General features: G+C 42.2%; 1 protein-coding gene across 1 annotated transcript; it reads right to left on the bottom strand.

Annotated features, from left to right (window-relative positions):
* Positions 1-5015: 5015 nt before the first annotated feature.
* On the bottom strand, positions 5016-9973 carry C1GALT1C1 (C1GALT1 specific chaperone 1). Its single transcript, XM_003931095.4, has 2 exons — positions 9787-9973; positions 5016-6399 (listed from the first exon to the last, which is right to left on the bottom strand). The coding sequence occupies exon 2, from the start codon at positions 6392-6394 to the stop codon at positions 5438-5440; it is 957 nt and encodes a 318-aa protein (XP_003931144.1). The 5' UTR covers positions 6395-6399; positions 9787-9973; the 3' UTR covers positions 5016-5437.
* Positions 9974-14068: the final 4095 nt, after the last annotated feature.

The raw sequence follows: 14068 nt of genomic DNA, 5'->3' as shown, positions 1-14068 counted from the left end.
AGTCTTCCATCAAGCCAGGAACAGTTTTTCCCTCTTCCCCTCAGATGGTACAGGGGTGGTATTTTGACTATTAGAACATTCCCATTCAACACTTTGGGTAACTAGATGGATGTCACTATCATTCACTCACTAGCACAAAGCATTATTTTCTAATGTAAGTCTGTCACTCATTAAAGGCAGTTATCCTTCCTATTTATCTAAAACTTGAGTCTTGTTTTTAAATCCTGTTCTTTCTGTCAGGGTTTTTGCTAAATTGCCAAAGCAATGGCATAACCAATGTGGCTATTCTTGCATGTAATCAGTAGAAACAAAGAAATGGGAGGCCCGGTGTGGTGGATCACGCCTGTAATCCCAGCACTTTGGGAGCCCGAGGCAGGCGGATCACAAGGTTAGAGCTTCAAGACCAGCCTGGCCACTATGGTGAAACCCTAACTCTACTAAAAATACAAAAATTAGCTGGGCATGGTGGCTCATGCCTGTAATCCCAGCTACTTGGGAGGCTGTGGCAGGAGAATTGTTTGAACTGAGACCCGGGAGGCAAAGGTTGCAGTGAGCCAAGATCCTGCCATAGCACTCCAACCTGGGCAACAGAGTGAGACTATGTGTCAAAAAAAAAAAAAAAGGAACTATGTGGGTTAGAAGAAATATCAGGCAGGGTACAGTGGCTCATGCCTGTAATCCCAGCACTTTGGGAGGCTGAAGCAGGTGGATCTACTTGAGGTCAGGAGTTTGAGACCAGCCTGGCCAACATACTGAAACCCGTCTCTACTAAAAATACAAAAGTTAGACGAATATGGTGGCACACACCTGTAATCCCTGCTATTTGGGACGCTAAGGCAGGAGAAATGCTTGAACCCAGGAGGTAGAGGTTCCAGTGAGTCAAGACTGTGCCACTGCAGTCCCACCTGGGCAACAGAGCAAGTCTCTGTCTTAAGAAAGAAAGAAATAGCATTTATCAAATCCAGGAATTTAAAGACAAAAGAGCTGACCAGTATATTCTAGTAATACATTATAAAATTAGAGTCTATCTTATTGCTCATGCAAACCTTATGTGAAATGATGATTTGACTCTATGATGAATTACAGTTCGGGCTCCGTTTGCTTTCCACAAAGCACCAGGCCTAGACCCTAGAGATAAACCATTATTTTATACTTTTTGAAACAAGTCATTTTCCCATTACACTTTAAATCCTTTATGGTATTTCATTTTTTGGTGATATTAGAACTATTGAGTACAGTTATTTTTTGTAATTTTTTTCAAACTTGTAAAAACTGTCAAGTATAGTTATTTTTTAAATTTGGGGCAATATTTTTGAGTTGGGGGGGGAGTTGATAAACATTTCTGAATGCCTTCGTATATGCCAAAAGAAAGCTAACTTCTGTAAACATATGCTTCTCACATACCCACTCAGGCAAGCACTGAATGCATCAAAGTGAGTTCATACCAAAAGGAGCACTATATATATATATATATATATATATATATATATATATATATATATATATATATATTTGGAGTCAGAGTCTCACTCTTGTTGCCCAGGCTGCAGTGCAATGGCACAATTTTGGTTCACTGCAACCTCCACCTCCCAGGTTAAAGTGATTCTCCTGCCTCAGCCTCCTGAGTATCTGGGATTACAGGCACCCAAAACCACACCCAGCTAATTTTTGTGTTTTTATTTTTGAGATGGGAGTTTTGGTCGTCATCCAGGCTGGAGTGCACTGGCACGATCTTGGCTCACCACAGGTTCAAGTGGTTCTCCTGCCTCAGCCTCCCGAGTAGGTGGGACTACAGGCATGTGCCACCATACTCGGCTAATTTTGTATTTTTGTAGAGACGGGGTTTCTCCATGTTGATCAGGCTGGTCCCAAACTCCCAATCTCAGGTGATCCACCCACCTCAGCCTCCCAAAGTGTTGGGATTACAGGCATGAGCCACTGCGCCTGACCAAGTTTTGTATTTTTAGTAGAGACAGGGTTTCACCATGTTGACTAGGCTAGTCTCGAATTCCTGACCTCAGGTGATCCACCTGCCTTGGCCTCCCAAAGTGCTGGGATTACAGGAGTGAGCCACCATGAGTGGCCAGAATATAATATTCTTAACAAATGAAAGGGAAAGTAGTGGTATATCATCATTAGACTCTATTTTCAGTAACTTTTCTATTACAGGTGTGCCCTGCTTTAAGAACACCCAATAACTGAGTTTGTCTAAGTGCATTATAGAAAAATCTTGGCATTATGAATCAGGTTTGGCACACAAGCAACCTTTTAGCTTACTCCCCGCCAGTCCCCCACCCCCAGAAAATAGCCAAGGGGTCTAAATCGGTATTTTGCCCCAGATCCAATGTTTTACTTTTGAGAAGGAAGATCCAGTGGTTGAACTCACACAAGGCAATGGGCTGGAGTCTGCTAAAAGTCATGCTGTGATTTCCATTGCATTTGAGACAACCAAATAAATACAACTTTTAGAGGAAACTTCAAGTTTCTCTTTTATTATTATTTTTAAAATTTTTATTTTATTTTTCTTTTTTTCCGGGGAGGGAGGGAGGGCTCAAGTTTTCTCTTATTCACGTCTTAGCCAGGAGTGGGGTCTTACATCTAGAATTGCTTAGACCTGTGCTATCCAATATGACAGTCACTAGCTATCTGTAGAGTATATTCATAATCCTGACCAATTTCCATTAGACCTCCATTGTTTCCAACTGTCTCCCCATCAAGCGTGGGGTTAGGGTTCTTGTTTTTGGTTACTGAGTAGGTTATTTTTCTATGTAAAGCTAACAGACATATATGGTGATCAAATCTGTAACTACAACCTCAGTAGTACTATTTTCTCTGTTATTGATTAGATTTCATCTACAAGACTGGGTGCAAATAAGTTCAGAGAGACAGCATATTATTTAAGACACCTAACATTTCATTAAAAAAATACTCATGTAAAAAATTCAATCATCAATTTGGTTTATAAGGCAATGTTACCTTAGCACTCATTAGCAAAACAAACAATGCAATGCATTCTGCCATGTTTATTATGATACTTTGATATACTAAGTAAAGATGATAAATGCAATAGAAAAATTTAGGCCAGGTGCGGTGGCTCATGCCTATAATCCCAGAACATTGGGAGGCCAAGGTGGGCGGATCATGAGGTCAAGAGATCGAGACCATCCTGGCCAACATGGTGAAACCCCATCTCTAATAGAAATACAAAAATTAGCTGGGCGTGGTGGCACGCGTCTGTGGTCCCAGCTACTCGGGAGGCTGAGGAGGAAGAATTGCTTGCACCCAGGAGGCGGAGGTTGCAGTGAGATTGCAACAGAACAAGACTCTGTCTCAAAAAAAAAAAAAGAAAAAGAAAATTTTAAAATATACTGGTGTTGGGGGCAAGGTGACATAAATTGTACACTATGAGAGATACTGTTTATTATTGCACTCATATTGAACATAATTTGATTGTGGTAATTGCATCTGAGACCACATATTAGGGTGCCTGATAAAGGGGTTTTGTTATTCTTCAAAGCTAGTAACACTTCATCTTAACCTAAACCCTCCATGAGAAAAATCAGATAAATAAAGCAAAGTTTTACATACTACGCTGAGGATCAATAACTTCAAGCCCAAGGCCATCTTAAGGAAATTTTCTTTCTGGTTTGCTAAGGCTGTAGGAGACCATTACCATCATAAGGCCAGTTACTCTAAAATGTCTCATGCTCTAACACCCTATGGGGCCTCACAGCATGTGGTGGCCAGATTATAGAACAAGTCAGCTCTAAGTATTTCATACACTTATCAGTACAGGAGCTATTGCATCTACCACTGGATTAAGTTTCTGGGTAGCCATGGAAATTTGGCAAAAGGTATGGTAACGCAAAGTAGACAGGTTAGGCCTTCCACACTGAAAACAGATATGGTACAGCCATGAACATGGGAAAAAAATTACTGAACTTGAACAAGGAAACAAAATCCAGAACCAATTGGGCGTGGTGGCTCATGCCTCTAATCCCAGCACTTTGGGAGGCTGAGGCGGCTGGATCACCTGAGGTCAGGAGTTTGAGAACAGCCTGGGCAACATGGCGAAATGCCATCTCTACTAAAAATACAAACAATTAGCCAGGCATGGTGGTGGGTGCCTGTAATCCCAACTACTTGGGAGGCTGAGGCAGGAGAACTGCTTGAACCAGGGAGGCAGAAGTTGCAGTGAGCCAAGATCACGCCATTGCACTCCAGCCTGGGTAACAGAGCAAGACTCTGTCTCAAAAAACAAACAAAAAACCAAAATCCGGAATGGATTCAACTCAGATGAGTGAAAATGCCAGATGGCCAAAACAAGTTCTTCAAAGATTTCCACAGAACTCATTGACCTAGCAGGAGTACATTTTTATTCAAATTGCAGCTGGGAGCTTGATTAACTGAGAACAAAATTAAATGACATGACATTCTTCATAGGCACCAAATGTCAGTATGTACATGCTGAAGTACAGACAGCTACATTGAAATTGTGTATGCTCTGAGGAATGACACTAAATTAGCTTCCAGGAAAATTACTCAACTTCAATAAGTAATTTTCAGTTTTTTTTTTTTCCTCAGGGATATTTTTCAACTTTCACTTTAATATTTCTTTAGTTGCTTGGTTGTACATTTTGGGAAGACAAATCCATTGGTACCTGGGGAAGCTTAGAATGTAAATCAGTATTAGAAGTAAAGGGAACGGCCGGGCACGGTGGCTCAAGCCTGTAATCCCAGCACTTTGGGAGGCCAAGGCGGGTGGACCACGAGGTCAAGAGATCGAGACCATCCTGGTCAACATGGTGAAACCCCTTCTCTACTAAAAATACAAAAAATTAGCTAGGCATGGTGATGCGTGCCTGTAATCCCAGCTACTCAGGAGGCTGAGGCAGGAGAATTGCCTGAACCCAAGAGGCGGAGGTTGTGGTGAGCCGAGATCGCGCCATTGCACTCCAGCCTGGGTAATGGAGTGAAACTCCATCTCAAAAAAAAAAAAAAAAGAAAAAAAGAAGTAAAGGGAACACACAGCTAAAAGTTTTATTTTAATGACAAATTCACTACTAGAGATATCATTTGCATACCTTAGAATGCCATAGACCTGTTAAAATTTTTTAACCAATCAGCAAAAATATGTGCCACACAGATTTCTAATGTTCATAATTTAGAATTTATCACATAAATATATTTATTAATATATCCTTTATTTGCAAATTATTCTTAAAACTTTTCTAACACATTTACAATGTTCATGTGTTTTAAAGAAAAAAAACCACCCCCATTAAAAATGTACTAACTTTAATATGTGATCATACCAGTGCCACCAAATTAGAAAAGAAAAAGAAACATACAGCTGTATTAGACATGTTGTTACTACTACAAATAATGACAACACATGTCCTACACAGTGATCATATTCATGCTTTTCTACTACTTCTCAGTCATTTTCAGAACCATTTGGAGGTAAGAAAACGAATGCATCATTGAAAATATGCCCAAATGCCCTAAGACGGTATACCCCATACATCATCACATGCATCTGGTTTGGAGTCAGTCCATTAAAAGTAACAGCCATATCTGAACAACAGCCTTCTACTACCTGGTTGGGGTGATAAGTCATTGCCTCTTTAATAGAAAGCCCAACAGATTTGGTATTAAATACATCTTTTCCATCAGCATCTTCTGCATTTTCTGCATACACTCCAGCATATTTCAGGCAAACTGCTAGCTGCTTATCTTCAGATATCTTCCAAATCATCCCTCCCTGTTCAGGACACTTTTCAGGGATATTGAGAAGGCTGTTAAGTCTTTTCATTGATTCTATACTTAAGACAATTCCTCCTTCCATTCCCACATATTCAAGGTTTCCAGATTTTACAGTGTGGCCTAGATAGAAAGGCTGTGAAGGATCCTTTTTTAACAAAAAATACTTTAGGTTTTCAATGATAGCAAATGTAGTGGGGCGTGCAAGGAAGAACCAGTTGTATTGGTCTCTATACTTATCGAAGGCATATTTGTAAGCTTTTCTCATCATTAACCACATGTCATTTGTGTCCATATTAATTGACTCAAACACTTTAACATGTTCAGAACTGAAGAACTCTGCTTTGTCACAGTGCTTGGTCCAAGTCTCTTTTACTGCAGCCCAAAGACTCACATCTTTAGGTTTTACAAGGATAATACAGTATACTCGAAAGCTCTTACTGAGCTCCATGCGCTCATCCTCTGAAATTTTCAAGATATCTTCTTTGTTAAGAGCTTGTAGGTGATGATGCTCATGATGGTGCATTCTATTTCCATGACCAATCCTAATGTGTCCTAGCATAGTGATCAAAGCACAGAAAATGCTTCCAAGCATCACACCCTTCAAAAAGGAGCTGCTTTCAGAAAGCATTTTTCCTATAAAGAAGAAAAAGACTCTTAAAATACTTAACAGAAAAGGATTAGTCTATAAATTTGATTTCGCATTCCTTATATACTTAATTTTGCTCTTGTTTTTTTTTTTTTTAAAGAAAAGGTTCCCAAGCTTGAAACCAAGTTAGTTGCATATAATACTAAAGTCTCTCAGGATCTTTAGCTTCCAATGGTATCTGATTACTGTTTGGTATAAACTGGAACTTTGCAACAACTCCTCTGTGGAGAATTTGTTTTGTACTTCATCTACGGGGATTTAATTAACCCTTGAAACCAGTGTTACAGAGGTTACCAATCCACCATTCTCTTTAAATAATGTCACATCACAAGCTTGCATTATTTAAATTTCTCTAAAAATATAATGGACTTTGGCCGGGTGTGGTGGTTCACACCTGTAATCCCAGCACTTTGGGAGACCAAAACAGGCAAATCACAAGGTCAGGAGTTTGAGACCAGCCTGACCAACATGGTGAAACCCCATCTCTACTAAAAATACAAAAATTAGCCGGGCATGGTGGCACACGCCTATAATCCCAGCTACTCAGGAGGCTGAGGCAGGAGAATAACTTGAACTTCGGAGGCAGAGGTTGCAGTGAGCCAAGATCACGCCACTGCACTCCAGCCTGGGTGACAAGAGCAAAACTCCACCTCAAAAAAAAAATATATATATATATATATATATATATATATATATATATATATATGTGTGTGTGTGTGTGTGTGTATAAATATAAAATGGCCTCTTACACCAAAACGTTGGATTGAACAGATAAAACCACCTATAAAAGGCAAATCACCAATGGGATTGTTCTGACATTTCTGTTCTCAACATAGTGCTTTCTTTTAACTGATGGCTGCTGTCCTTAAATGTTTTGAGTAAATCTAAAACAAGTTTCTTGGGAATGACACCATATATGGTAATATTTACCCTTTTGTTCCTAAAACTAAATGGTTTCCAAGATAGTATCCCAACTACTGATGCAATAAAAGCCCATAATAAAAAATTACATTTTTTGGATGAAAAGGGAATACTGATAGACATATCTGGAGCCCATTAATAAACATTTTTATTTCCTCAAAAGAAATTTTATTCTTCTTTGGAGAAGTAAAAAGGGAAAATTTTACACTTTTTTATTTGTTTATTTTTTTTTGAGAGGGAGTCTCACTCTGTCATCCAGGCTGGAGTGCAGTGGCATGATGCTGGCTCACTGCAACCTCCACCTCCCAGGTTCAAGCAATTCTCCTGTCTCAGCCTTCCAAGTAGCTGAGACTACAGGTGCATGCCACCACAAGTGGCTAATTTTTGTATTTTCAGTAGAGACAGGGTTTCACCACATTGGTCAGGCTGGTCTTAAACTCTTGACTTTAGGTGATCCACCCTCCTCGGCCTCCCAAAGTGCTGGGATTACAGGCGTGAGTCACCACACCTGGCCAAGTTTACACTTTTATTTCAATTAGAAATTAAGAGTTGGGTGCAGTGGCTCATGCCTGTTATCTCAGCATTTTCGGAGGCCTAGGCATGTGGATCCCTTGAGCTCAGGAGTTTGAGAACAGCCTGGGCAACACGGTGAAACCCTGTCTCTACCAAAAATACAAAAAATTAGCCGGGTGTAGTGGTGGGTGCCTGTAATGCCAGCTACTTGGAGGCTGAGGCACAAGAATCTCTTGAACTCGGGAGGCAGAGGCTGCAGTAAGCTGTGATCTCACCATGGCACTCCAGCCAGGGCATCAGAGCGAGACTGTCTCAGAAAAAATAAATAAATAAAAGAAATTAAAAGCCAGCATTAAATACACCTGTTGAAAAACAATTGTACGTTAACCATTTATTCTAGTAAAGGGTGTAATTTCCACAATCTTCCCTCCATCTCCACAAAAAAGTGATCTATTGAGCTACTCAGATTTCGCCATTGTCTCTTAGAGTTGAAAGGAGCCTTAGAAAACTACCCAATGTCAGTCACTTTTCTCATTTTACAGAGAGGGAAATGGAAGTCCACAGAGGTTAAATAACTGACTCAGTCACACAGCTGGACAGTGGTAGAAGTGGATTAGAAACCACATTTCTCGATATCAGTTTAATGGTTTTTTTTCATTGCAGAATAACAATTGTCATAGTGCTTCTACCATATTAGAGTTTAATAAATGGATTACTGAATATCCTTGTTCTCATACAAATGGAAAAAAAAGTGGGATCTGTTGACCACTGATGTTTTGCACGCAACAGCACCATATTGCTACAAGGAAACCATTCCTATGGTTTTCTTCTAGAGAAAATGGGATTTTGACCTCTACAAGAAGGACAAGGTGTGGAACAGCTCGGCAGAAGTAATTTCTGAGCGGTGGGTGGGGCAAAAGGCAGAAAGGCTTTCCTGTGTCACTCACAGACGTCAATAAACACAGTTCCAAGAAGTAAGAGACATGACCGAAAACAAGCTCTGCATAATAGAATTGGCTGGGTGCGGTGGCTCATGCCTATAATCCCAACACTTTGGGAGGCCGAGGTGGGGGGATCACCGGAGGTCTGGAATTCCAGACCAGCCCGGCCAACATGGCGAAACCCCGTCTCTACTAAAAGTACAAGAATTAGCTGGGCATGGTGGCAGGCGCCTGTAATCCTAGCTACCCAGAAGGCTAAGGCAGAGAATTGCTTGTATCCGGGAGGCAGTATCAGTGAGTGTATCAGTGAGTCAAGACTTGTATCAGTGAGTCAAGACTGTGCCACTGTACTCCAGCCTGGGCAAGTTAATTTATATAGGATTTTTGTATTTCATGTCACGCAGTTTTCATTATTTCTGGCCAATATATGATTCACATACGTCTCTTCGCTCAATTATGGCATATGTGCCAGAATTCTTCCTGATGGTGATCCTACTCCTGGCTGCAAAATCTGTGATGAAAACCCAATAAGTCTACACATTTTAAATAAAAATATACTTGCACAAATTATTCTAAGGAGATATTTTCCCCATCAGTGAGGCAAAAAAATGTAATACTAGGGATGCATATGATAGGATATTTTGTGCTTTGTGCAGAGGGAAACTTAAAACTGCACACGAGCACAAATGAAGCAGAAACTACCCCAGTGGTTCTTAGATTAACCTTTTTGGGTGAAGGTAGTTGGGGTGAAGTACGGAAGAGGGAGGAAGACAAAATAGAGAAGTGAGAGGGATGGTCACCTCAAGATCCCTTTGAGGGATCAAGAGAGCGCCCCCAGGAAGAAGGGTCTCTGTCTCCAGTGCGGACAATCCTCCCGCTGCACCTGCCCTAGCATCCCGCGTGGAGCATGCTGGGAGCGGGCTGGGGCTCAGGCTTCCCCAGAGAGATGGGGGGGAGTCGGGGTGTGCTTGGGGTGGGGGTCGAGGCCCCGCCACTCACCCGAGTCTAGAACGGCTTGGGGGCAGGAAAGCGCAGCCGCGCACGGGTTTCCTCGGGTTCGCTCCTGGCCGGGCTGCTCTAGATGTAGGCAGTGTCCTCTCGTTGGTATAGCTAAAGGTGGGGAGGGTGAGGAAGCGCGCGCCGCTAAGGCGGGGGTAGCGGGGTGGAGCAAAAGAGCCCGCGGCTGGGCGGAGCCGTCCGTTTGCCCGCCCGCGCAGGCGTCAGAAGGGCTGCTGCGCACGCTGCGCGCACACCGCGTGCCCTTTTTCCCCGCCTCCCGCCGAGTTCACAGACGTGCGTTCGCTTGGCGTGACCCGCACGCTCGCCTGTACCCAACCAGAGAGGAGGGCGTGCATACGACTCGCTGACACCTTCCGCTTCACCTTGCTGGCTTAGAAATTGTGAGAGTGAGAGATTCTTGCTTCCCTTGTCGCTTGTTATCAGATCTCTTGATGGTTCCTCTGATGTGCCCCTATGTCCTTGAACCCTCATATTGACCAGACGGTGTTCCCCCCCCCCCCCCGTACTCCTGGGCTTGAGACACTTTCAGTGGCTTGAGACAAAAATGCAAGCCACTGAAATAGTCATGGAATTATGACATCAAGCATTCCCTATGATTATTGGAATGAGATCTGAAGCCCCCTGCCTGGAATCCAATCCTGTCTTCGCCACATCCTTTGATATGCTGGGACAGTTACTTCATCTTGCTGTGCCTCAGTTCCCTAATTTGTAAAGTACAAAAAATGTTACAGTAGTGCCTATTTCATAGAAAATTAATGGCACGGCGGGGCGCGGTGGCTCATGCTTGTAATCCTAGCACTTTGGGAGGCTGAGGTGGGTGGATCGCCTGAGATCAGGAGTTCAAGACCAGCCTGGCCATCACGGTGAAACCCCCATCTTAAAAAAAAAAAAAAAAAAAGAAAATTAATGGCAGAGGTGGGACTGGAATTCAAGTCTCCTTTTTTCCTCCTTCTCCTCTTTTTTGAAACAGCGTTTCGCTCTTGTTGCCCAGCCTGGAGTGCAATGGCCCAATCTCAGCTCACTGCAACTTCCGCCTCCCGGGTTCAAGTGATTCTTCTGCCTCAGCCTTCTGAGTAGATGAAACCATAGGTGTGCGCTACCACGTCAGGCTAATTTTTGTATTTTTAGTTGAGACGGGTTTTCACCATGTTGGCCAGGCTCGTCTTGATCTCATCACCTCAGGTGAACCACCCACCTCGGCTTCCCAAAGTGCTGGGATTACAGGCGTGAGCCACTGCACCCGGTCCCCAGGTCTCCTAATTAAGACTGCAGAGCTCTCTTTCCACTAAATATGTGATCAGACTTTTTTTTTGAGACGGAGTTTCGCTTTTTTTGCCCAGGCTGGAGTGCAGTGGTGTGATCTCGGCTCACTGCAGCCTCTGCCTCCCAGGTTCAAGTGATTCTCCTGCCTCAGCCTCCTGAGTGGCTGGGGTTACAGGCATATGCCACCGCATCTGGTTAATTTTTTGTTTTTAGTACAGACCGCATTTTGCCATGTTGGCCAGGCTGGTCTCAAACTTTTGATCTCAGGTGGTCTGCCTGCCTCTGCCTCCCACAGTGCTGGGATTACGGGCGTGAGCCACTGTGCCCGACAGATCTGTCTTTTAAAATTCATTTTTGGCCAGTGGGGTTGGCTCATGCCTGTAATCCCAGCACTGTGCGGTGGGGATGGGGGGCAGATCACTTGAGGTCAGGAGTTTGAGACCAACCTGATCAACATGGTGACAACTCGTCTCTACTAAAAATACAAAAATTAGCGGGGTGTGGTGGCACGTGCCTGTGATCCCAGACACTCAGGAGGCTGAGGTAGGAGAATCGCTTGAATCCAAGAGGTAGAGGTTGCAGTTAGCCAAGATCGTGCCACTGCACTCTAGCCTGGGAGAGAGAGCAAGACTTTTATCTCAAAAAAGAAATCATTTTTGTGGCAGAAGGCTTTTTACTGTAAAGCACAATTTTTTACAATTATTAAAAATGTATCGTTACTAGGTTCCATTCATATAAAACTGAGTGGTGACTTACTTGGGCCTGAGTTCCTAAAGGCACATATATTTGATTGTTGGCAGTGACCTAGTTTAAGTAGACTGAAGGTTTCAGGCAGCTCTGAAACAATGAACAAATATACTGTAGAGAGTTGCTATTCTGGCAACACTACCTTAAAATCCGGAGATTTGTGGTTAGCAAAATAAGTACCCTGACTTCATGTAGCTGTCAGTGAAATGGGAGGAAAGACGTTAAATACTTTATTATCAATAATTATAATGATGGTATGTTTTCTAAACAAATACCAAAACGAAATTTATTTCTGACAGTGGGCCTTCTAGAAAAGAAAAAATGAATTTTAGAACTGGAAAAGAATTTAAGACTGCAGAATATTTCCATTATATTTATAGTAATACAGTCTGCTTATTTCATGTATTATATAAAATATATGTGTATGTATGTATATATACATATAAAGTGAAACGAATTGCAAAATACTGTATATGATATGATTATGTTTTGGTGGAAACAAACGTGCACATAGGTTTGATCTGTTCATATGAACAAAGAGAGTTGTGGAAGAATACTTAGCAAGCTCTTAATATTGATTACATCAGAAGGTTGAGGTGGGGATGATTAGCTTTGTCTTTACACATCTTTGTATTGCATTGTTTCACTGATTATAAAAAAGCACCTATTACTTTTGAATTTGAAGACCAGCAAATAAAGAGATCTTTAAAATTATAGGGACAAAACGAAAAAGAGGAAAATACGCCAATAAAGATATCTTTTTTTTTTTTTTTTTAGACAGAGTCTCGCTCTGTCACCAAACTGGAGTGCAGTGGCACGATCTTGGCTCACTGCAACCTCCACCTCCCGGGTTCAAGCGATGCTCCTGCCTCAGCCTCCCGAGTAGCTGGGACTACAGGCACACACCACCATGCCCAGCTGATTTTTGTATTTTTAGTAGAGACAGGGTTTCATCATGGCCAGGATAGTCTCCATCTCTTGACCTCGTGATCCTCCAGCCTCAGCCTCCCAAAGTGCTGGGATTACAGGCATGAGCCACCATGCCTGGCCAAAAATAGCTTTTAAAGAGTGCAAAGAACCAGTCTGTCCTTGCGAAAAGGAACCAGGCAGGACAGAAATAACACCCAAAATTCAGACTGTGACAAAGAGGCAATGTAAAATATTTCTCCTAGAAAAAAAGGGTACCTATTTGAGATGATGGATATGTTCATTAGCTTGATTTTGCTGAGAATGATGGTTTCCAGATTCATCCATGTCCCTACAAAGGACACAAACTCATCATTTTTTATGGCTGCATAGTATTCCATGGTGTATATGTGCCACATTTTCCTTGTCCAGTCTATCATTGATGGCCATTTGGGTTGCTTCCAGGTCTTTGTTATCATAAACAGTGTCACAATGAACATATGTGTACATGTGTCTTTATGATAGAACGATTTATAGTCCTTTGGGTATATACCCAGTAAGGGGATTGCTGGGTCAAATAGAATTTCTATTTCTATGTCCTTGAGAAATCGCCATATTGTCTTCCACAATGGTTGAACTAATTTACACTCCCACCAACAGTGTAAAAGTGTTCCTATTTCTCCACAACCTCTCCAGCATCTGTTGTCTCCAGATTTTTTAATGATCGCCATTCTAACTGGCGTGAAGTGGTATCTCAATGTGGTTTGATTTGCATTTCTCTATTGACCAGTGATGATGAGCATTTTTGTTTTTAGAGATGGGGTCTCACTTTGACACCCAGGCTGGAGTGTAGTGATGCAGTTATGGCTCACTGCAGCCTCAAACTCCTGGCTCAAGCGATCCCTCTGCCTCAACCTTCCAAGTAGTAGGGGCTAAAGGCATGCACCACCACACCTGGATAACTTTCTATAGAGACGAGGTTTTGCTATGTTGCCCTGGCTGGTCTTGAGCTCTGGCCTCAAGTAATCCTCCAGCCTTGGACTCACAGAGTGCTTAGATCACAGTTGTGAGGCAATGCATTGAGCCGGTAGTATTTTTTTTAAACGTTCATTTTAGGTAAAGGGGTAAATGTGTATGTTTGTTTTAAAGGTAAACTGTGTTTTGGGAGTTTGGCATACACATTATTTTGTCACCCAGGTAATAAGCATAGTTCCCAATAGTTAGTTTTTAAATCTTCTCCTTCTCCCACTCTCCATCCTCAAGTAATCTTTGGTGTCTGTTGTTCCCTTCTTTGTGTCCATATGCTCTCGTTGTTTAACTCCCACTTATAAATGAGAACATGTAG

This window comes from Saimiri boliviensis, chromosome X, assembly GCF_048565385.1.
Source record: "Saimiri boliviensis isolate mSaiBol1 chromosome X, mSaiBol1.pri, whole genome shotgun sequence".
Taxonomy (NCBI): domain Eukaryota; kingdom Metazoa; phylum Chordata; class Mammalia; order Primates; family Cebidae; genus Saimiri; species Saimiri boliviensis.
The sequence above is the reverse complement of the archived record's forward strand: the minus strand, read 5'-3'. Positions and strand labels throughout refer to the sequence as shown.